This window comes from Populus alba, chromosome 18 (assembly GCF_005239225.2).
Source record: "Populus alba chromosome 18, ASM523922v2, whole genome shotgun sequence".
NCBI classification, from domain to species: domain Eukaryota; kingdom Viridiplantae; phylum Streptophyta; class Magnoliopsida; order Malpighiales; family Salicaceae; genus Populus; species Populus alba.
In genome coordinates this window covers 10,275,723-10,299,731 of record NC_133301.1, presented here as the reverse complement: position 1 = coordinate 10,299,731, position 24,009 = coordinate 10,275,723, and the positions used below count along the sequence as shown (strand labels likewise).

Sequence of the window (24,009 nt, the reverse complement as noted above, 5' to 3'; positions counted from 1 at the left end):
CCCCTGAAAAAAAATGTTGTTTCCAGCCCTTCCTTTAACAATGTTTATAGTTTCAGTAGTAAAATAACTGAAATCTTGACCCTTCTAGAATAATTCTTCTAATTTGCCCTCTTTTTATTTTTTTTTCCGACTCTACCCCTAACAATGACATTAGCTTCGACAACCTAAGCAATAGCTTTACAGGTTTCTTCTACTCTTTTTTTAGCTAATTTACTATGACATATAGCTTTGTATACACATAGTAAAATTTATTGTTATATTATTGAAATTAAAATTATTATATAACACACAAACATAATATAAGATTTCAATGGCTAAATTAATAAAAGAATTAATATTAATGTTTGAAATTTGAAATGTCACATTAATTTAATATAATTTTTATACTTAAAATTTTATAAAAATTTACTTATTTATATATTTTATATCACAGATAGAATATAATAAAATAAAATGTTTATTATTAATATTCTTAATTATGGATCTATTTATAATAAAACAAATAAGCATAATAGGAACCTTAAAATTTAATTCGATCAAAATTAGAGATATTGAGCATAACCTAACAAGAAGTAGAAAAGAGGAAAAAACATTAGCAAACTAATTTGGACATGAACCATTCCAATTAGCAAAACAATATAAAGACAAAATACAAGTGGAAGCGGCTACGGAGAATCTATTCTCACGATAATCACGTGTAGTTTTGTACTGAAAAATAAATAAATAAATAAAAACCCTACCCCCTTAGGCCTTACTTTTAGTTTTTTTAACTCTAGCATAGAAAAAAATAATAAAATAATACAGTGTAGAAATATTCAGAGAAATAATATAATTTATAGCGTATGACATCTACAATTCACGATCTTCAAATTGTAAATTTTATAAACAAAACATTTAATAAGAAGAGAGGAGATAAAAAAAGAAGAAGAAGAAATGACATACTCATGTTGAAACCTTGATAAGAATATCAATATCTATATTATTAAAAAAAAATCTTAAAGAGATAAATTTTATGACATTAAAAATAATTTTAAATAATTGATGAAGTGGACCATGTGAACCAACCTCATATTAAATCTTGATGAAGATATTATTCAATATCATTTGAAAAATCTAGATAAAATAAATTTTATAACATAAAAAAACATCACAAATAATTAATAGAGTGGACCATATTAGCCAATCAAAAGTGTTGGAGATTACTTACCTTTGGATTGCTTATGTCATTTATTTTAATCATTATTAATAAAAAAAAAAATTTATTCGTTGGATTTATTTTATTAATATCTTTTAACTATTTATATAAATAATGTTATTGTAGTGTTTTAGAATAATTTTACTCTTTTTTTTTTTTTACTTTTTATCTTTCTCCTCTCTCCATGTTATTGTTAAATATTGTGTTTATTGAATTTACAATTTGAAAGAATCTCCAATAATATATCATTTGTGATTCTTTAATCTGTGTTATTTTTCAATATATTTTCTACATTTAATTATTTTATTATATATATATTTTTTATAGCTAGGAGAATAAAAACTCTTACTTTTCTTTCTCGTTCTTTTATTTTTCTCTTACCTTACTATATGTCACTGCTCTTTGTTCAAAAACTCCTTATGGCTTAAGGTCTGATCTTCTCGCTCGATTCTCTATTCTCGATTCTCGATTCTCGATTCAGGTACTTGCTTTCTGTTTTTACGAGTTTTTTTATATACATATATATTTACAGTTGTGACTTATGTATGGATTCTTTATAATTCTTGACACGAGTTGCATCTGGATTTTTTAAAAAAAAATTAAGCTTGGTTTAGGAGCTAATTTTGAATCCAAATTTTGGGTTTCTTTTCTTTGCGTGCTTGAGTTTAATGGGTTCTTGTGAATTTCCTTAATTTTTGGACTTTGCTTGCATGATTTGATGATATACAGATCTGGGCACTCGTTTTTAGTTGCTGAGAAACTAATAGAAAGAATATGGGCATAAAGACTTAGTTGCTTGAGGTGGCTGAGACAAAAAAAAAAAAATTATGGACTGTTGCTTAGTGTGTTTTGTTTTGTGGGCTCGTTCATGAGAACTGGGAATTTTAAGGTTTTGATCTATGTATCTTTTGTATTTTGTTTGTTTATAAAATTTCAAAGAGGGGGGTGTGTGTGTGTGTGCGCGTTATGGTTTTCGTGTGTGGGGCACTCAAACATTTTGCTCAAGTCTTATAATGTTCCATTTCTTTTAGTTCTGGCTATATCAAAATGAAACGTCGTTTAGATTCAGTGTTTCTTGGTGATGTGAAATTAATTCCCTTTTATGGAGTTGTCTATTTAAATTAAAACAGTGGCACAGCTTTCAATGCTGTTCAAAAGTATGAAATAGAAGAATTTGAATAGTTTCTATATGAAGTTCTTGTGTTTTTGCCTGTTCACGATTTTGATCCCATAATGCGTACTTTGCAATATGAACTTGGTGGGACTTAAGTGACTGTTAAATTGAGTTGGATTTATAAATAATGTTCCATATTCAACTTCATGTCTTATTATTAGTGATTTTTATATTTCTTCTCTCCTTTTCATACCTTTCAGTCTCTTTGAAACTGATTTCTCTTTCCTGTTTTGTTTCCTTGAGCAAGATCAACTTTCACTGAGGCAGGGCAGGTCATTTGGAGATGATACCTACTGGTTTTAGGGTAGAATGTGAAGGATATTACCTGCAAAAGAGATTATTGGAAAAATTTGTTACTTGATCAGATTGGCATCTTTCGTTCCTGAATATGGAGGATGAGAATGGGCTTGAGCTTAGCTTGGGTCTAGGTTGTGGTGGATCATCTGCCAAATCCAAAGGTAAAAGTGGCAGCTCTTCAGATACTAGGACAGAAGAAGGTGATAGAGGCAACAAATTGGTAGATGATTTTAAAAATTTTCTTCATGGTAATACCCAGAAGCAGGATTCAAGTACTGGGTCTCAAAGAAGTGATTCAGTGAAACCTCAAGAGAAGTTCTTTAATGACCTTTCCAAGAACAATGCAGATGCAGATGCGCCTATTAATTTGAACAATAGGGGGCTGTGGGTTTCAAGCGCTAATAGATCTGCTGAAACTGATGAAGAAAAAAGATCAGACCTGGGTAACAAGCGTAAACTGTTATTTGATGATTTAAATAATCAGAAGAAGCATGAGAGAGATGCTCATCATTCTGATTTACATGACAAGAAATCACATATCTCCATAACTACAGAAGATGGCTCAACTGCTGAAAACGAAGATGTGGCAGAGTCTGAAGTTGAGGGTTCCACCTCAAGGTTGGCTTCTCACCATGATGATGGCTCCAAACAGTTTGTTGGAGTTGGTGGTCCTCCTGAGGCTACAAATGAAATTCGTGGATTTTCTGATTCAAGTGTTGTGGAGTTACAAGGACCAAGGAGGCTCAGTAGTTCTTCAGAAAATGAATTTAAGCAGGGAAACTTGAATTATGGAGTTCCATTCTCAGTCCAACCAGTAAGCATCATGAATGTTCACTCATTTCCTATAAAGGAGTCTAACTCTGTTGGTGCACCCAGCACTTCAGGACATCCAATAACAGGCATGGTTCAGGTGCTGCCTACTTCAAATGGCGAGCAGCGACCTGGGAACCAATCTGTGAATCCTGGAAATTTGCCAGTAATGTTTGGCTATTCCCCAGTCCAGCTTCCGACATTGGACAAGGATAATTCCTGGGGCTTGGTCTCTCATCTTCAACAGTTCCACTCTTCCTATCCTGGCAGAGCTCCATCAAATGCAGAGAAGCAGAATGATGGGCTGAAGATTTCTCAAGGTCATTCTTCTCACTTTTTATCGTTTCTTTTATCTTTTCCATTCTTAAATAATATGTGGTGTAATTTCCTAATTTAGAAACCTGCTGGTGAGATTATTATGCCTTTCTTTCTATCCATCACCATGCATAGAGTCCTGACCTTTCCTGCACGCGATCATAATGCGATTTCCTTTGTATGCCTATTGATGTCTTCTCTTCTTGCGTGGGAAGACAGATTGATTTGTCTGATTAAAACTATTGAAGATGTGGAAAACTGGGATATGCTGTGCCTATGCATGGTTTTGTGTAGATTTTAACTGGTGAACCAATGTCATCTTTGCATGAGGCCCATATCTATGATAAGGACAATAGATTGACAAGGATATTGATTTTTCAGATTTAAACATGAAAGATTATTCTAATTGTTCTTTTCTCCCAAATCATCCCTACTATAGACTCATTACGTTTTGTATGTTCTACTGATTCATTGGCTGGTGATATCGATGCCATCAGCTGTTTCTGTCATTATGGTTTTAAGCCATTTTATACTGTTGTGGCTATATGATTCAAAATGATTATCTTTTTATTTAACTTTGTCCATTTGCATGTAGCAGCCATGCAAGCTATTGCACGAAATTCTACTGAGGTTGCACAATTTGATGGGAGGACATTGGGACGGGCTAAAGGCGATCGCAAACAACTAATCACAGAGGAAGGCTCCTCTTCTCATACTGAAGATGATGCGAAAGGAAGCACCATGAACTTTAGGCCAAAGGATGCACCACCTGAGCGTTCGACAGCTGAAACCATCTGTTTTGATTTTTCAGCCATAAAGCCAGGTATTGGTCCAGCTGTAAAATTTGGGGGATGTGGTTCCTATCCAAATTTGCCATGGGTTTCTACCACAGCACCTGGTCCGAATGGCAGAACAATTTCTGGTGTTACTTACAAATACAGTGCAAACCAAATCAGGATTGTTTGTGCTTGCCATGGTTCCCACATGTCCCCAGAGGAGTTTGTTCGACATGCAAGTGAAGAAAATGCTAATCCAGATGCTAGCAATGGGTTAGCTACATTCCCAAATGCCAATCCTGCCGCCTCTACTCAGAGCTGAAGTGTACCACCTTTTGCTCAACACGACCAGTGACACTTAGTGAAGCATAATCTGGTGATGGCCTGTATACATCTTGTGACATCCCTCCATACTTTCAGTATGCTTTCTCGCTGTTTTATTTTCAGCTGCATTGGTTACTGCAATCAAACATTGCAGGGGTGTATGATAATCAATGTTCTTGCTTCATTTCTTCGTCCAATAGTAATGTTAAAACTATTTCAATTTAAATTTCCTTCATTTTGTCAAGGAAAATGTGACGCTCGAATCTCTCGGCAAAAACCTGGTGTGGTCCAGGCTGTCGAAAGTTCATTTTTCTTAGTCAAACAACAGGATTTGAACATGGGATCCTCATTAAATGATTGTGAAAGGAACTCTTGATATTTCTCAAACATGTTTGCTTGCCTATTAAGAAGTGTTTGATGACGCTTGTTAGCTGTCTATCTCTGCTTATGAAGTGTCAACAAACTGTTTTTCCATTTTAAGCCCTGTATCTCATAGAATTTTGAACATATTCATTTCAAACTTGAGGAAACAAAGTGAACTCAGTTACCATTGAAAATAAAATTGAAGTTTCTGCACCCTGAAAAAGTCTTGTTGGTTTTCTGGCTATGGTTCCACAGGTACAGATGGCTTTCTCACAGTCATAACAGCTGTAGAACATAGACTAATTTTCTCAAAGAAGAAAATGTCACTGATGGATTTTTTAGATATTGCTATAAACATCAAGATCCTCACCAACAACTAATCTGTATTTTATTCTTCATGTTGTATCGGAGCAGTTGTGATGTTTTTCTTTGCTGCAGGCGGCTAAACAAAAAAGCGTTGAGAATAACCAAAATATATTTGTTACCTGTAATGCTTCGTGCCTTTGACTTTTCAAGAAATATGGCCATTATCCTCCATGTGCCTACATGAGAAACACTGCCGGGTCTGGTGTGTCTCTGTTTACTCCTTACAGATTGGTTTCTCCTGAAAGGGGTATGAAAAGCATGCTTTAGCAAAGACAACGATCATGTTCCTTAACAAGCTAGGTTTTCTTGACCATTTCCACTTGAGCAGAACAACTGTTTTCACCTTGACTTTATTATAATCTTAGCTTACCTCAGCATGAATATAGTCTTCTAATGAAAAATCGAACATGTATACATGCATGTCTTGCACTTGAAAGAATAAAAGGGAAGAGGCTGTCTTCAAGTACAATGCTTAAATTTGATGAGCTTATAATCTTAAGACATTGATACAATGTTCACATAATTCGATGATACAATAGATCCTGACCATTGAATTTTTTGTTTTTAGCTTATCTTGTGTTTTTTTTTTTTTTACTTTTAATTTTAGCTCTAGGCTCTAATGTCAAATCTCAGCAAGATTTTCAAACTTTTTGTGAGGGGGTGTTTTCTTTAAGATTCTGAAATAGATAACCATGTTTTTTAGGATTTGGAGTGTCTCGGTTTTCTTCAACAATAACCATCTCTTTTCCTTTTAAATTTCTCAAATGTTTTATTTCATTTATTAACTCTAATTATTGATGCTCTTGTGCTTCTAAAATCTTTCTTGTTATATCATATTGCCCTACAATTAATATTTTTAAATTATTAATTCTGTATCATAATTATTTTGTTGTGTTGTAATCTTGGAGTTTTTTTCTTCAAATCTAGATGATATATAAAAGATATACTTGTATATCTACTTGTTATTTCAGCTTGATAAGATAAAAAATCGATTACACAATCTTATAATTGAAGGATCAAAAATTTATTTTGTCATTTTATATGTAGTTTGAGTTATTAAGTATGCGTTGTTGTGGTCTTTTCCTTAATTTCTAAGCTTTCTTTGGATTTATTGACAATATCTTTGTATTTTTTAAAAATATATATATTTAAAAAAACAATATTACCACAAAACTAAAATAGCTTTAATGCAGTGAATTAGTGAAACACCTTCCTACTTGCCATCTCCTTGACTTTGTTGGCTTTCCTACACAACTAACATTGACTTGTAAATTGTAGTCATTAACGAAGCAAATTGGAAGTGGCCTCGATGTTCTTATCAACAACTGGTTTTGGGTTTCAAAGTATACTAATGATACTTACATATTGTCATATATATATATATATATATATATATATATATATATATATATATATATAGTTTTCAATGTAAATTATGGTAACAGCAACAGTTCAGCTGATAAAAAACTTCATTAAAGACAGGTTCACATTAAAATTTAAGAAAGAAAGATGTCGAAGGCGTTACGGTAGAGTTAATTATTGCATCATTGTATGCGGTACTGGTTACGATATTTTAATGAATAAACTATGGATAGTGTCAAGAACAACGACACCAGCAAAAAAAAAAGAAAAAAAAAAAAGAAATGCACAGGAAGATGACCACCAAGGCAGCAGCCAAAACTGTGTAATACAACTACAAGCCTCTCCACTTTGTCATCACTACTACATTTCAAAGTTTAAAAACTTAAACTATAATATAAAAATTGCTTATGAAATGAAGACAAGTCATGAATTGCTTCACAAGAAACCTGCCAAGCTAGATAAATACCAGACGCCATGCTGGGGTCACTCGAACCTTTTTTATTTCATAGGACTATGCTTCTCAAGCTGCCCCTTTGGCTTTGCACCCACAAGATACTCCTCCTCTAGCAGAATGCTTGCAGGAAAAACATCGAATTCTCGGAAATCACTTTTGATGCTTTGATCTTACCATGAATCGATCAAGTTTTATCACTTTGCAACTCCTATTTGTGCTCTTCCGAGTCCAAGCACAGAATACTTTCATCCAGGGGGATGGATCTTCAGAGGATGCTGTCTCGAATTTCCAACCCAGTCTTGCTATTGTTATAGGAATTCTCTTCCTCTTCTTTACGCTAACTTTTATCCTCCTTATCTATGCGAAGTTCTGCCACAGGGGAGGTCATGTTCATGGTGGTTCAGAAAATGGTCCGGCACTAACCAGATCAGCATCTCGATTTTCTGGGATCGATAGGACAGTAATAGAGTCGCTTCCTTTCTTCAGATTTACTTCTCTTAAAGGATCAAGAGAAGGGCTTGAATGTGCAGTCTGCCTCTCAAAATTTGAAGATATTGAAATTCTCAGGTTGCTGCCGCAATGTAAGCATGCCTTTCACATTAACTGCGTCGATCAGTGGCTCGAAAAACATTCAAGCTGCCCTCTTTGCAGGCGAAAGGTCAATCCTGAGGACCCGACAATCTTCACTTATTCAAATAGCATGCGATACCTGGGGAATCAATCAGAGCTTAGAGAAGACTCAAACGTGGAGTTGTTTGTCCAGAGGGAGGAAAATCGTCAAGGGTCATCGAGATTTAGCTTCCGTAAAAGTGGAAAGGTTAGCAAGGAAGAAGAATTATGGATCAAAGAAGAAGTTGAAGGCAGTGATAACGATCAAAAGATCTTCAATAAGTTCAAGCACAAAATTATTGTATCTGATGTGGTCTTGAAGAATAGATGGAGCAGTGCTAGTTCTTCAGACCTCATGTTCTTGAATTCAGAGATGCTCCATGATATGTCCAGCAACAGGTTCCATACTCTGGATTTGGATGAGGAATCGACAGCTAATAGAGGCACAGAAGATGAGAAAGTTTTGAAGATCAAGGAAGAAATAGAAATGAAAAGATTGTTGGAAAGCAAGGTTAGTCCGGTCAACAAAAAATCTCCGATTTCAATTCAAGGTCAACCTTCAACATCAGATTCAAAAGGGATTTCAGGTCAGACATCAAGGATTATAAATTCAACTGACAGAAGATCGGTATCTGAGATTACTGCTTTTTCTAGATTTAGAAGCTTTGGTCTCAAGAACACCATTAACAGAGTGTCTTCACAGGCTGGAAGTAATGTACAGGCAGACAGACAGAGGCAGCTTTGGTTGCCAATTGCCAGAAGAACAGTTCAGTGGTTTGCCAATAGAGAGACAAGGATTCAACAAACTGAAAACACAAGACACACTTTAGATGTATAAAACATAAATCTTTATTTTCATCTGCTGTTTTTTACTCTTTACTTTCCACGATCTTCACATTTTTCAGGTTCTTGGGATTTGGTGAGATTTGCAGATACTGAATTTAAATGTAAGCCATTGGGAAAAAAAAAAAAAAAAAGTTTCATTTGCGCAGTGAATTTTTCTTTAGGAATACATAGAAATTTCTCTTTATTTTCATGAATTCACATGAACTCCAGCCCAGTTTGCTAATTAGTCAATGATGTGACGATCATGCGTCCATGTGTTTCTTTTTTCCTTCTTTCATAATTGATTGATCTGTCGGCATGCCCATCGTTTACGTTTTGAAGATTCGAATCATTTTTTAAAAACTTTAACAGTGGTGGTGATTGTATTAATAGAATTATTCAGAATATTTATAAAAATTAACATGAAATTAATCAAACTAAACAGTTTTCTAAATGTTTTGGGTAAAATCTTAGCTAAGAAGATATTTCGGTTTATAGCTTAACTAAAAAGGCCCATCAATTAGTTTAGTTTTTTATTCACTAGTTCATAATAATACTTTCAATTTTTGAAAATTTTATTTTAAATATAATTTTTTAAGAGATGCAAAGATTTTAATTGATCCAGCACGAAAATGTTTTTCACTATTTCACTCAATGCGAAACTTGGCTATAAAATATTCATGACCATGTGTGAGATCTTGATTTTGTTTGTTTTTTAAAAAAAACTGATTTTCACTTGAAAAAATAATAATTTTATTTTTTATATTTTTTTAAATTTTTTTGATATATTAATATAAAAAAATTATTTTAATTTATTTTCAATTTAAAAATATCATGTATAATATTATCAGACACACTCTTGCCAACCATCTAATATTATTACCACATCACGTTAATATTGTAAGGATGTGCAGCACCATAGGTTATCCAATTTTTAATATGTATTTAGTATTATAGTAGCTTTTATGTTGTAATTTGAAAATGCAGGTTGAGAAAAAGCTATAAATTATAGGCTTTTATAATAAATGTATTAAAAAAGAGTTTCCAGTAAACCTTTATAAAATTATTGTATGTATTAATTAACCAAATAATTTTAAAATTATGGTTAGGGCAAAATATAATTTCAATTACATTTCACACGAACCCTAATACATAGATTTTATTGACTATAATTTGATTATTATAGAGTTTCTTTTCAACAATTAGGGGGGGGGGGGGAACTGAGGTCCATGGTGAGTTCACTATACACCTATATACAAATTATTATTCATTATAATAGTATAATTGTTATTTTATTCTTTCAATAAAAAAATCAATAAACTTGATATTAGAGTAAATGGCCTTTTACTTTGGGTCCATGATTAGTCACGATAAGATTAATCTGGAACAATTCAATGTTTTCACTTTTCAAATACTTATGCACAGTGTAAATGACTATTTCCCTAAGAATGAGTGTATTTTTTTTAAGGTTAAACATGGCAATTCAGTCTTTTTATTTTTTTTTAAATCATGGTGTAAAGACTATATTATTTTTAAAAGCAAAAATTATTTAACTTATTTTCAGAGGCTTTTTCCTCTTTTCAAATTGTTTTCATTTAATAAACAAGTTGACATGGGGTAATTTAATCTTTTGATTAATATAAATATTATTAAAAAAAACTTGTTAGTGCTTACGAAAGTTAACCCAGTCATGTGCTCATGGTCAAAAGGTTAGTGGGTTAACTATGGTTGACTCATATCTTTTTTTTTTTGTAGCTTTTTTTAATTAATTTATTTAGTTTCGTCATTTAATGTTGAGTTGTTTGATAATTAAATTTTATAGTTTTATTCAATATGTTTTCTATGGGGTTACCTCGATATCATAATTAGATCACAAATTTTGCATGTTAACATAGAAGAGCTCTAGTCGGGTTTTTCTTATCTTTTTATGCTTTCAATTTTTATTTTTTTTTAATTTATTTATTGTCATTGCATTGCTTTATTCGTATTATTTAAATCACCTGAGCTTTTTAAACACAATTGAGTCAATGACTAGATTCTCGGATTCTCGAATTTTTTTTTTTTGTTTTAGAGATGCTTGCATTGCCTTAATATTCTTTTTCTACGTTGGAAAAAATTCAAGTTAACCCGTGACATAACAAGCCTTCTATCTAGTTATAAGAAACTCTAAAATATGTGAGGAATTCACCGTGCAAAATGTATTGTGGATCCCCTCACAAAACACTTTAGACTCATTATTTATAGTTTTTTTTTCGTTCCTTTTCTTTTATCAATTTTGACCTTACAAGACCAAATTGTAAGCCAATTTAGGTTAATTTGTTAGGACATAATGAGATTAAAAGACATAAGACCAAAGTGAATAAAGTGAAGGAAATGGTTGGCTTTTTCAAACTTCAGTAGAAATGTTCATTGTATTCCTTATACTTTGCAAATTATATATATTGTGTCCCTCCAATTTTGGGTTGGAGAGAGAAGAGAAGAAGTCGCTAGATTCTGATAGTAAAGAGAAAAAATTAGCATTGACACCAATTCTGACAACCAAAATGATCGATCTTAGTGTTAATAGGTTCTAATTGGTAAGAAGAGTTCTATTTAGATGTCTTTTTATCTTTAATTTGCCTAAGAAACCACATCTAACCTCGAGAATATTTTTGTTTCAAGTGTATTTTGGGTTTTTGTGTGGTTTTTAAGGTCATTGATGGGTTTATCAAGGTATATAGGGTATTTTCTAAGTGTTTTGAGTTAAGAATAGATTGAAAAATAGATTTCTATGTCAAAATATTACCAATCTTGATTTTTCGATCACCACAATTGTCAGAATCTAAAGAAAAATAGATGATACATTATCTAATTTTTTTTTATAAACAAATGGGAATGAACATCCACCCTATTATAAGTAAAAAACAATAAAAGGTCTTAGGCGCGCAATCCCTTTCCATATAGGCCATGCACGCTAGCCTAGCTTGCTTAGTCCCAGTAACGCCTAGTTTCTTTCTTTTTTTCTAGTTTTATTTTTTAATTGACACCTTTTTTTTAATACGTGCTTTTCTTAAATGATTTTTTAAGTTATATTTAAATTAATACTTATTTTCTCATATTTTGTTATTTTGTTTATTTAGTTTTTTTTTAAAATAGAGGTTGTTTTTTAATTATTTTACTATGTATTTGATTTTTGAAGAGATTATTCTAATTTATCTATAAATTATTTTATGTATTATATAAATGAATTTTATTTTACAAACAAAAAAAATAGTATTTAATATTACAACCTTGCATAATATTTTTTTTTTCTTTGATTTTATTCAATCAATTTTATATGTGTGTTTATTTTTATTATCATTTGATGGAATAAAAAAAATAATTATGATAAACAAATTCATTAAACACAATCGTATAAATAACTCATAACCCATATTATAAGATTAAATATCTTGATCTACATCTGTCTCTCGATTTTTCTAGTTTTATCTTTAGTTTTTGTTAATAATTTTTTTTATTAAAATAGATGGTTTTTAATTTATTTAATTATATATATAAATTTGAATTTAGACTTTAAATTTTTTACCCTGAAAGAGCTTATATATTGAAAATGATTTTGTTGAATTAAAAATATCCAACCCGTACCTAAGCATAACTAACGTAGTAAGTTAAGTATAATATTAAGTGGCCTGTCCAGAATTGCTGGCGCAAGACAGGAGGCACTGGACTTGTGCTTGTTATTGACCATTGGTTTTCTTGTCTTGAATCCTTTTTCTCCCCAAGTTTTCTTCTTATAAATTTTTTAACAAGCTGTCAGGTCGGTGTTTTAAAAAAAAAATACTAATGATTTACTTAAAACCATCTCCCTCCCTCACACATTTTATTATATATTTGGGTGTAGATTTGATATGAGCTTAATTTGTTTAAATTTATAATTAGATATATCATCATTATGTTTATTGTTTATTTTATTTTTTATTTATATTTTTATCTCACCGAGCATTTATTATTAATAATTAACAACAAACACTCTTATTTAAAAAAATTTAAAGTTTATTTTTTATTATTATAATTTTTTATTAAAAATCATTAATTTTATTATTGAAAAGTCCTTAAATCTCATAAAAAAAAATATTTTACAAGTATTGAGTTTTTTTATCACCTATCATCAATTTTTTAAACCCTCTGAAAAAAATATTGACATGAACATATTATCAATTTCTATCTAATCATTCAAAAAAAACCCCTTGTTCCTTCCCGGGCATATTAGATACTTTTGATACATCATCACAGAGTGTGTTTGGCAGTGTGGTAACGGTTGCTTTTTAAATAGCTTTTCATGCTGAAATACATGCCAATGATTTTTTTAATTTTTTAAAAATTATTTTTGACATCAACACATCAAAACGATCCAAAAAGTACAAACCGAACTCAATTTTAACAAAAAAAAATTAAATTTAGGTAAAACACCGTTTGGAACGCAATGCCAAACGATGTCTGCAGTCTAATTTCAACCGCTTACAACAATTAAACCATGAATTTGTCGGCATTATGATTTAATAGCTTAGTTTTATGGAGTATATGTGCTTCTCTTCCCACTAGTTATTATCTAATTACTTTTATGAATCCAAGTTTTTTTTTATTTTATTTTTTTTGTGAGAAAAGAATTTATTAGGATTTATGATGTTGTGAAGGGAAAGAAAACCCATTTTAAGGTCAACGAATGCCGGCATCAATGGAACACGGCGTCACTTTCCCATTTTAAAAGTCCCTGCATGGCGAGGTTCCTCTTCGGTCAACAACCGTGCCTACTATATCAACAGAAGTCAGAAAATATGGGGACGAAGGCCAGGTTCATGCACCAGTCACGTACACTAGGGGGAGGCAAGTAGGGCTGGACCCCTACAAAACATTAAATTTTTTATTATTTAATATTTAAATATAGAATAATATAATATTTTTTATTTTAAATAAATAATTATTTTGTTATATTAATTTTGACCCCTGCGTACACGTACATGCCACTGCCACTTCAAGGGGTCAACGAGCACTCTGTAACCAAACCAAATGCTGTGCGCTAAAGAATGGAATAATTTAACCATTTAAAATAAAAATATGGTGCGATTTTTAAGTGCACTCCTGTTTCATTCTAGCTTAGAAGAAAGAAAACAAAATACTTGCTTGTCCCACATGAAAAATCGAAGCATATTGTAGAATTTAAAAAACACTTGTAACAAGAGAATTTATTTTTTTTGTTACTAGATCAATTATTTTAATGTCATCTTAATTACTAGAATCAAATGATATTCTATTAGACAAACATCTTTATAAATCTTATCAAGTTAATTCAGAGAATCCAATATAAAAAAAAAAATTATATTCTTTCAATAATAAAAACTTACCTCTTCATATGGGTTAATTTCCCTATATATATATATATATATATATATATATATATATATATAGAGAGAGAGAGAGAGAGAGAGAGAAAGAAAACAGTTATTTCCTTTAATAACTACTTTAAATATTTGAATTAAACATATTCTTTATGAATAAATTAGACCTCATTCAATAACCAACGCATGTGAAATTAAGAAGAAAAAAAACCCCTTCAAAGAGACTAGCAAATCTTTTAACAGTTCATTTTTCATAATATTGTTTACTTTGCAAATCTTTGTTCATAGCCCCTTAATCTAACTCCATCTTGGTCATCAAATTTCATTTTCTTTCAATTTGTTGCTTGTGATTATTTCATTTTCTTTCAATTTGTTGCTCTTGATTTTTTTGTTCCCTCTAGATTGCATATCATTGTGCTTCGGTATTCTGACTTGTCTCGAGATTGAATTGTATGTCAATTTTAATTGGGAGAATTTTAATTTATTTTAGAAAAAAATGTTAAAAATAAGGATCAAATTTGATATTTATAAATAAAATAAAATAATAATAAAAAAACAACCTCTTCCACATGTTTATTGTTCAAAAGGCATGTAAATCTACATTTTGATCCCTTCATTTTAATTATTTTTTTACATTTGATATCTTCTAGTTTTGAATTATTCATTTAGGTCTCAAACTTTGTTTATTTTGTGTTTTATTCCTTGAATATTGATAGGTGAGAGTGAGAGTCACCGGAAAAATTTGAGGAGAGAGAAAGCTCTCAGATAGCTTGATTCTGACCATCAATAACTTTGATTTTAGTATCTATGAATTCGCCTTTTATAGAGAAACTTAATACAAGTGGTTTCCGCTAGAAAATGTAGTTTAGCGCTTCAAATTTTTTTGAAATTTGATTTGATTTCTATCTTTTAGGTTAATTAGAATGTGATTGTTGTTGGAAACAAGGTTATAAAGGTTCATGAAATGGTTTTTTTTCCACGTGTTTAGATGAAAAATAATTGAAATCTAGTTTTTTTAGAATCTAAAAACTTTAACCTCGATTTTCTAGTCACTAAAACCACCTCTTATGATACTATATATATATAGCAAATAGCACATTGATTACCAAAATAGACATGTCCTCACAAAACTTAGAAAATAAAAAAAAGGAAAGGAAAGGTAGACTACATGGAACAATTTTAAGAGGATATTTGATATTGTAGTTCAGAGTACTTTATAAAATAATTTTTCGTTTGAAAATATATCAAAAATATTATTTTTATTATTATTTTTGGCATCAACACATCGAAATTATAATAAAAAACTAAAAAAAAATCATCAATTTAATATTTTTTTTAACCAAAAATACTTTTAAAAAACACCTAAAAATATAAAAAACAACAACACCAAACACCCCTTAAAAAAAAAAAAAAAGAAGTTTCGTGAGATTCAGCAGCAGTGCAAATAACAATTACAGCCCAGCATTTCCTTCAGGGCTTTGAGGCCCTCGTAGCAACTCTTATTCTCTTCTTCCCCATATTGTTTGGAAATAATTCACCCGTAACCCAAACTGTCAAATCGACTGCGTTGAGGACCCTCCATCCCTAATCTCTAAAGCCCATGCAACAATTCCATTTGCCGACCAATTTCTAGATTAACATCCACTTTTTCTGGATCATAATCAATCTTAACCCATATCCACCATACATGCTGCTGGTTTCGAACATTCTAGGGCGGAGCATAGTTTTCGGCACCGCCAGGGAAATCCAACAAAAATTATCAGAGCTATTAAGGGCTTTCAGACACAATCACATAACGTTTTCCCTGCGAGGCCACCACAATAGGTTCCGATCCATGAGAGAAATATTTCCAGCCGAACAGTGTCTTTCCAAGCAAGCACATGTCACGACTGTAAAACAATTGAATTTGCATTTGCAGGCTTATTGGAATTCAAAATAGAAGGGGTTTAGGGTGGAGAATATATAAATTTCGGCGGAAAAAGAAAGGGCTGGCCTATTCAGCCAACGCCCTAATAATAACAATTATCCAAGCTCAAGGCCTGTTTAATTATCATTGCTTAAGATAATAAACGTAAAAACACTCCAAAAAAGGTTTCCCTACGTTCATTTATCTCAATCAATTGAGTTTTATCCATGGCGCAGCTCTCAACAATTAGCTATTAATGAAAGAATATATGAGAGTAACCCTCCCGGAAAGCCATGTTTCTAAGCCAGTGAAATCAAAAGCCATATAAAGAATAAAGTGCGAAGCTATATTTCGTTTTAGGAGAAAAAAACCCTCTCATTTACATATATACACATTTACTGAAGTGGGAAAGAAAATACACGATTAATATATAGAAAAGTTTATTGACTGACCTCTCCATTGAATTGGTTAGTGCAACTACCCATATGATATTATTTGCTGATGCTATCATAATCAAGTACTTTGACCAGAAAAGGGCTGGAGAACTCTGAGAGCCAGTTCAGGCGCAAAGCTCACTTTTCATTCTGTGCACACCTTCTGCAATCTCTAGGCTCTCAAGTGTACTCAAACACCCAAAAGCTGGTCTCACTGGAGAGGAGAGCTCCATCCCAAAGAGTAGTAGAGAAATGGAAATCCCATGTCAATTATTTTTCTACCAATCATCAAGCCATTCAGGAGCATTGAGATCGTCTGAATCTTGTGATTGAGAAGTTAGAGGAGCAGTGCATTCCACAGAGTGACTTTCCAAATGTTGGGCAACCCGAGAGGTTATTTCACGAGGAACAGGAAGGCTTCTATCTCTAATCCCTTTCCAGTCAATGCCAACAAACCATGGATGATTTTTTATAGAATCAGGACCCAGGCTTCCAAGTCTTGAACTTTCATCAACTTCAAGCAACTGAAGAGGTTTATACACAAGTAAGAATCTGATGGCTTTAACAATTTACTGCATGAAAAGAAAGAAAAATCATGAAGGAAAAAATTTAAACAGTTTCAACAAGACCTGGGTGATGAGCTCAACAGCTTCATGGCTGAAATTAGAAGGAAGATTTAGCTGTCCTTTCGCAATCTTTGCAAATGTATCAAGTTCACTGTCTCTCCACGACCCAAATGGCATTTCACCTTGCAGCATGAAATAGATCAAGACTCCCACTGCCCACCTGCACAACCACAGACAAAAGTTAAAAGCTGCTTTCAACCAGAATTCAATGGAAAAGAAGGAAACAGAATCACCATAAATAGCAGGCATGATTGGAACAGGCACACCTTCAATTACCATAAACATTACCCATGGACTGAACTATAAATATGTAGAGTTCACACCGTGCTCCATGAGAAGAGCAAGACTCTTTTTTTCATTTTTTCCTCTCATGCACATGCTTATATTGAAAACAAACATGTGCAAATAGTGATGAGATATGTCTACTTAAAATCTTATTGAACTGCAAGGTTCATTGTAGTGCTAAATGCCATTAGCATATAAATACAAGAATAATGAGCGCTAGTCCTCAATCATTCATATACCTGAATGATTGTTTTGTTTATTTACATAATTTAAAATTTTATTTTCTTTATGTTAGTTCAGAACAAATATGAGAATTACCATATTCTTGGCATACTGATTCCTAGTTTCCTATTTTCATTAACTCTTCCTGAAAACAGAGTATCACTTAACTCAGACTTCTGTAAATACTACCGATAGTCATTCACAAAATCTTCAAAAAATAAGTAAGGAAATAAAGTATGTGATCGCACACAATAATCTCCATGTCCACTTCTCATAATAGCAGCTAACCTGAACATCTAATCAATTAAGTTAAACAAAAATGACTGTTCTGCTCTAAATGGTTAGCTTTAGCACTATATAACTTTAGATTAACATGACCAAATATGTTCACTTTGGTAACAGAAGAGCAAACAGCAAACATAAACAATCCATAACAGATTCCTTTTGGATGCTAAATAAAGCAGTTGCTATATTTAAACCAAAGTTCTATTTTAGGTATGAAATGATGGATCAGCACCAGTCAGCAGGAAGACCATGCCCCTTTCCCTGAACTATCTCAGGAGCTAAAGAGTCTGCCATTCCACAAATTGTAAATGTTCTTTCACCAGACAACTTCTTTCCAAACCTGAAATCTACTAGCTACAAGACAACAGAGTAAAACAAATAAGCATAATTCATGAAATTCACCTTCCTTCATCAGTAATAGGAGAAAGTTTACTGTAAAGTAGCATGAAACTGATCTGAATATCTAAGAACATGATGTCAGGTAAAACATAATCCAGAACCAACCTGTATATATCCTGTTCGGTCCAACATTAAGACCTCAGGAGACACCCCTCTGTAGAGAACACCATTCTGAAAACAAATGAAACACAAATGCACCGTAAAAACCTGTAATAATCATATCTGAACAACTTCTTCAGATAAAAGACTTCATTAATCATATCTAAACTGCAACATCAGGAATTCAACAGGGAAATGATGAAGAAATGCTTTTAGACAAGAAACCTTATGCAAATCTTCCAAGGCAATAACAACAGTGGCAGCACAAAACCGTGCAGATGGTTCGTCAAGTGCTGTGTGAAGTATTGATGCCAATGGGCAAGCAAGGCATGTATTTAGCAATATGGCAGCATGTCTTCTATCTGCAAAGGTACATAGAACCTCAGGCACAAAAGCTGAAGTACCCAAACTCTTCATAAGATTCTTCTCTTTCAAAACTTGTTCCTCCTTTCCCAGAGTCTTGATCTTGTGCTTTGAAAACCTTTTCAAACTAAGCAAATTTTCTGAAAGAACAAAAAAGGTGCATTTCATAAGAATCTCTGTGATTCCCATAAATACCATAGCACACCTGGTATTTTCATCAGCCCCTTTCCATGCAAACATGTATAGTCATGAAGGTTGGAAAAGTGGGAGCGTGTCAAATTTGCTTATCTTCAAATTACATAGAGCACCCAAAGGTTTGAAGATATTATAAAAAAAAAATTAAAAACAAAACACTTTGTGCCCAAAATGCCCTTACTGTTAAGGGGGTTTTAAAAATAGTAAGAGCATTTTGGGCACAAAAGGAGATTTTGAAAGGTTTTCTTGAGAACAGTCCTCATGGAGGGGTTTTCTGTCAAATTTCAAACTTTTGGGTGGTCTTTGAATTTCAGAACCTCAAGGTGGTTATTGTAATTTACCCTAAAAATTATATGCAACCTTACACTTGTTTATGCTTCAAACCTAGCCAATCAAACAACTGGCCAGTGACAGATGGAAAAGAAAATGGTGCTGTATACTAAAAGAGGGGGCTACAGATGAATAGAGCAACCAACCTGAGTCCCTCAAATTTACAAGCCCAACCTCACTGTAATCAGTGGAATATAAAGAATGGCTCCACTCCTATACAGATAACATTATTAGACTATGTCCGGATAATATCTCTATTAAGTATAATATCAGCAGCACAACAACAGACAGAACATCTCTCACCAGATCAGATAGCCGAACTTCAAGAGGAGCTGCCGCATTGGTAATTTCAGCAGATTCCTTGAAAAAATTCGAAGAAGAGCTCCTTGACCTAAATGATGTCAATTAAGAAAAAACATGAAAAAATTTCCTTTAGGAATAAAAAGACCCAGAGAGGGAGAGAGAGAGAGAAACACTATGAATGTCAATTAAGAAAAATAGTTTCTTTCAGTTACTTAATTCCATACTCGAAATTATAACGTACTTTTCCTCTCCCTTGGAAATCCTTGCCAAAGGGCCAACAACTGAATCAAATTTCTCCTTTGTCAAGACAGAGCACACACATTCACCAATAGCAACTGCACTTACAGAATCAAAATGTTCACCAAGAAGTTCCCATTCACTGAAATAGCTTCCCTCTTTCTTCTCTAAGGATAGCTTGCTACCACAGTGCAGATAATCATCCTCCTTTTGATTTTCAGACTTCAGACTTCCAACATTTGGACAACTTAATAAGTCCGCATCAAAAGTAATTCTCACTTGTCCTTTTTGGATGATGTGTAATCCAGAGAGACCCTCATCCTGCAAATACGTGTTCAAGAAACATAAATCAAAATGAAACCAGTGTAAGAAAAACGTATTCAAGCAAACAAGTTTACCACATCGACTATGGTTTGGCCATCTGAGAAGGAAACTTCAGAAAGAGCATCTGCAATATGACTAAGCTGCAAGATTGTCAATTGAGAAAGCAAATCAACGGAACGAAGCAACTTCAGGGATGACAGATTAGAAAATTCCGATGTCAGTATTCCACGAAAATCCTCTCTTTTTAGAGCCCACAGCGTTCCACTCGTCACAGCACGAACAGAGGCCTGAAGAGGCTTATTGTACCTGCATTTCCATGTGTAACAAAGATTATCATTTAAAGAATAAATAAGGAAATAAAACCATTTTAATCCGTTAGGAATGTAACAACAAATTCACAGAATATCACATCATGCACATGCATAAAGGAGAGTTAGGAAAGAGTTTAGGTTACAAAGTGTATTGAATCAATTATGCAAGTGTTTGTAACAATTTGAAACATAGTTTTACAAGTTTACAATCACAAAGCAAACAAAGATCAATTGCTCGGGAACCTGTTCAGTTGAATTCCATTTTTTTCCTGCTTATGAAAAAAATCAAAGAATGTTTTGCAACAATGGAAATATCATAGAGCATGAGTACAAAAGCAATTGGAATTTTAACGCACATCAACGCCAGCTCTCCGAAAGACGATAACTTCTCTGCTGTATAGGACTGCAAAACCCTAGGCAATGCTCCATCTTTCTCTTCCTGACATCACATAGTATGATCAGCAACCAATCCATGGCCCTCACTCCTCAAAAAAGAAAGATAAGTAGACAGTTTAATGAAGATAGAAATGCAAACCTGAGTTGCCAACACCTCAAATTCTCCACTGCCAACAACATAAAAGCAATCACCTTCACCACCCTGCCAATCATGACCATCATTAAAGTTCTACAATCACAATAAAACTCCACCCAGATTGGCTGGCACTCAAGAAGATATTCTGTACTTCTTGCATTTAGTAGTTTGTTTAGGTTCAACCATGCAAACATACAGCCAGTATCAAATAGCAACTACCTCCTCCATTTACGATTGTCTGGTCCTAGAAAAACATATCAGGAAGGCTGCAGGCAGCTCTCTGTTTCAAGCATTGTTTTCTGGAGTAGGTTGACCATTTAAAAGCTTCGTTCACGAATTTTACAATGCTAACCAGGTACTGAAAATGCTTTCAGATTCATATCTTCCTTTGATTAACACATTCATGCATCTTATAGCATGTCTGATAGAATGCAACAGCATGTGATATAATGAAATGGAAGGAGGATATGGTCAAGAAATGGTGACCAACATTCCATTACACCAAAAAATATCCATTACAGTGATCATATATTCTTCTATGGTAGTTCCAGCTCATTCGGTCAGCTAAAGAACTCTGTAAAAGTTTTGCTCCAAACTAAAAGAGGAAACAAGGAACAAACTAACCTGTCTAACAACTTCTTCTCCCGGCAGAACTTCAACTCTTTGCATGCAATCCAATAGAACATGACACTGAGTATCAGTAAGCTTTCGGAAGAGGAAATGACCATGCAATGCTCTCTCAATGTGTGCCTGTAGCATATGAATAAGTAACAACTTAGCACCCATGGATATTCCATGTGAAAACTCCCAAAGAAAATTGTAGTGCCACTTCTCTCTTACACAAGTTCACTTCAAAAGCAAGAGCGGATAACGTATTAAATAATACTTACTTCTTCTTCCCAAGTTTTCCTATGGGCTGGAGATGGAGGAACCCAGAGCTGCCCATTCTCAAGTGAACTCTCAATGGCACGGAGGCGTGCCCGTGACAAATCATGCCTCACGCGAGGGTTCCTTGCATTCCACCCAAAGTTTGCAGGAGATTCTGATCCTGTTACCTCAACAATTTGCGGAACAGGTGGTCGTAAAGCCCCTGGACTTATTGTAGATTGACTAACAGAACTCTGACAAAAGAAAAAAGATGAGAAGAAAAAAAAATTGAAGAGTTCAGAAACAAAGAGTAGGAGAAAGAGAGTTTGAGAATTGATGTAAGCAACAAGTCCACCTACTTCAGTTAGACCATTAACATGCACAACTATCACTGTGATATCATCTGTACGAGTTTCATACTGTAGCCAAAGTCGATATGATTCAGCCACAATTGCAGCACAGGCATCGCGTGGATCTTTATATTTTGCAACCTGGAGATTTATAAGCAGAATAAGTAGCTGCAATTGTATATGAAATAAGGAACTGCAGCGGTATCGATTTTGCAGCATCAGATTTCTTAAAACACAACAAGAAAAGGAAAATTACCATGTCAACCACAGTTTGACTAGACAAAAACTCAAAAACTCCATCACTAGCAAGCACGAAGAAAGGATGCTGAGGTCCAAGTTCCAGAACAACAATCTCAGGATTAGGCACAACACCAATACTTTCGGCGATCGAATCCCCAATACTCCTAGTGAATGCAGTCCCTGGATACATCCCATTCGAGACCCACAATCTGGGCGGATCCCCATCATCATCGCCCTCTTCATTTCCCCAACACTGAACATGAGGATTTTTCAACCCTTCAATCTGATCCAATGTAAGCACTCTGGCACCACAAAGCTTAACTCTCTCAAGCTCATCAACACGAAATGGAGTCTGATCAATCGACAAATCAACTGCAACTATCTCATTCCCTCTTTTCTCGGCTATAACAGCACGCGAATCACCCGAATTCGCCACATAAATCGTCCTCCCTCTAACTAAAACAGTTATAGCAGTGGTCCCACTCATAGTATCATCTAAACTATCCGCGTGTAGCTGCGAATTAGTGCTCAAAAACGCAGAGTGACATGCTTCTACAGCATCCACCCGGAACTTCCCGTTCCGTAACAGGTTTTCGCACAATTTCCGCTTAACAAACTGCGAACATGGAGCACCGAATTCCCCGTGCCCGTCAAAAACGCCGAAGAAATGATCATCCAGACTTGCACCAAATGGAGTGTGGATACAGAAACTATCCTGATTCGCTTTATCTAAGGCGTCAGGATAATACCCTCGCTGCGAGAGGTAGGAGTATTTCAATTCGTAGTTTGCTGATGGGATTTTGACGGTTCTAGATCCGTCAGGAGGGAGGAACTGCGAAGAGACACGTGAGAGTCTGGTAATTCCTAACTCATGGTTGCTAAATTGGTTGATGTGGTCACGAGTTTCGGATTCGTGTGATGAAGATGATGCAGCAGGAGAGAAGACTGGAATCTCTCCAGCTTTCTGAGTGGTTTCTTGGTGGTTTTGGTTTTTTGCTTTTAGGTCTTTCGGTATGCAGACCTCGCCGATACAGGATCGCGAGTAGACGCAGCCCATTACTCAAGATTCATCAATCAGCTTCTGATTTTTTTTCCAATCTTTTTGATTCTCGATCTGGAATCAGCTAGAAAGGAAAGAGAAAGAACCGTTACGGGAAATAAATTTATTATTGTTTATTGTAATATAATAATAAAAATAAAAATAATGAAGGGAGTGAAAGTAGTAGAGCAGTGAGTGGTCATAAGAAAAGGAGAAGGAAACGCTAGCAGACAAGGAGAAAACTGGATGGATTCTGAGGAGTGATCTCCGGTCAGTGGTTTATTGTGACTTTTTTTTCTGGGATTAGACTGCTTATTTTAACTGGATGAGAGTAGAAGGTGCAGGGTGCGTAATGCGCTTCAGGTGTTTGGTTTGGGTTGTTTTCTCATTCTCTGATTGAAGGGAGAGTGGGGATTT

The 24,009-nt window shown here is 33.7% G+C and overlaps 3 protein-coding genes across 5 annotated transcripts; 2 read left to right on the top strand and 1 right to left on the bottom strand.

Moving 5' to 3' along the window:
• The first annotated feature begins 1,529 nt into the window (after positions 1-1,529).
• Positions 1,530-5,278, top strand: LOC118051632 (ninja-family protein mc410). 2 transcript variants are annotated; one of them, XM_035062329.2, is made up of 3 exons: positions 1,530-1,676; positions 2,617-3,796; positions 4,390-5,278. In XM_035062329.2, exons 2-3 carry the CDS (start codon positions 2,758-2,760, stop codon positions 4,887-4,889), a joined length of 1,539 nt encoding a protein of 512 aa, XP_034918220.1. In that variant the 5' UTR covers positions 1,530-1,676; positions 2,617-2,757; the 3' UTR covers positions 4,890-5,278. The 2 variants fall into 2 exon arrangements, with proteins under 2 accessions (XP_034918220.1, XP_073262424.1); XM_073406323.1 differs by having other exon boundaries at positions 1,545-1,676; positions 2,613-3,796.
• Positions 5,279-7,154: 1,876 nt separating this feature from the next.
• On the top strand, positions 7,155-9,037 carry LOC118051633 (E3 ubiquitin-protein ligase ATL42). The gene has a single exon (XM_035062330.2). It carries the CDS (start codon positions 7,612-7,614, stop codon positions 8,881-8,883), a length of 1,272 nt encoding a protein of 423 aa, XP_034918221.1. The 5' UTR covers positions 7,155-7,611; the 3' UTR covers positions 8,884-9,037.
• A 7,439-nt stretch (positions 9,038-16,476) lies between these two features.
• On the bottom strand, positions 16,477-23,950 carry LOC118051634 (protein phosphatase 2C and cyclic nucleotide-binding/kinase domain-containing protein). 2 transcript variants are annotated; one of them, XM_035062332.2, is made up of 15 exons: positions 22,570-23,948; positions 22,323-22,454; positions 21,987-22,217; positions 21,721-21,846; positions 21,100-21,162; positions 20,921-21,003; positions 20,328-20,559; positions 19,934-20,250; positions 19,693-19,780; positions 19,536-19,602; positions 18,727-19,004; positions 18,508-18,573; positions 18,236-18,357; positions 17,215-17,371; positions 16,477-17,109 (listed from the first exon to the last, which is right to left on the bottom strand). In XM_035062332.2, exons 1-15 carry the CDS (start codon positions 23,608-23,610, stop codon positions 16,864-16,866), a joined length of 3,249 nt encoding a protein of 1,082 aa, XP_034918223.1. In that variant the 5' UTR covers positions 23,611-23,948; the 3' UTR covers positions 16,477-16,863. The 2 variants fall into 2 exon arrangements, with proteins under 2 accessions (XP_034918223.1, XP_073262288.1); XM_073406187.1 differs by lacking the exons at positions 16,477-17,109; positions 17,215-17,371; positions 18,236-18,357; positions 18,508-18,573 and having other exon boundaries at positions 18,866-19,004; positions 19,917-20,250; positions 22,570-23,950.
• Positions 23,951-24,009: the final 59 nt, after the last annotated feature.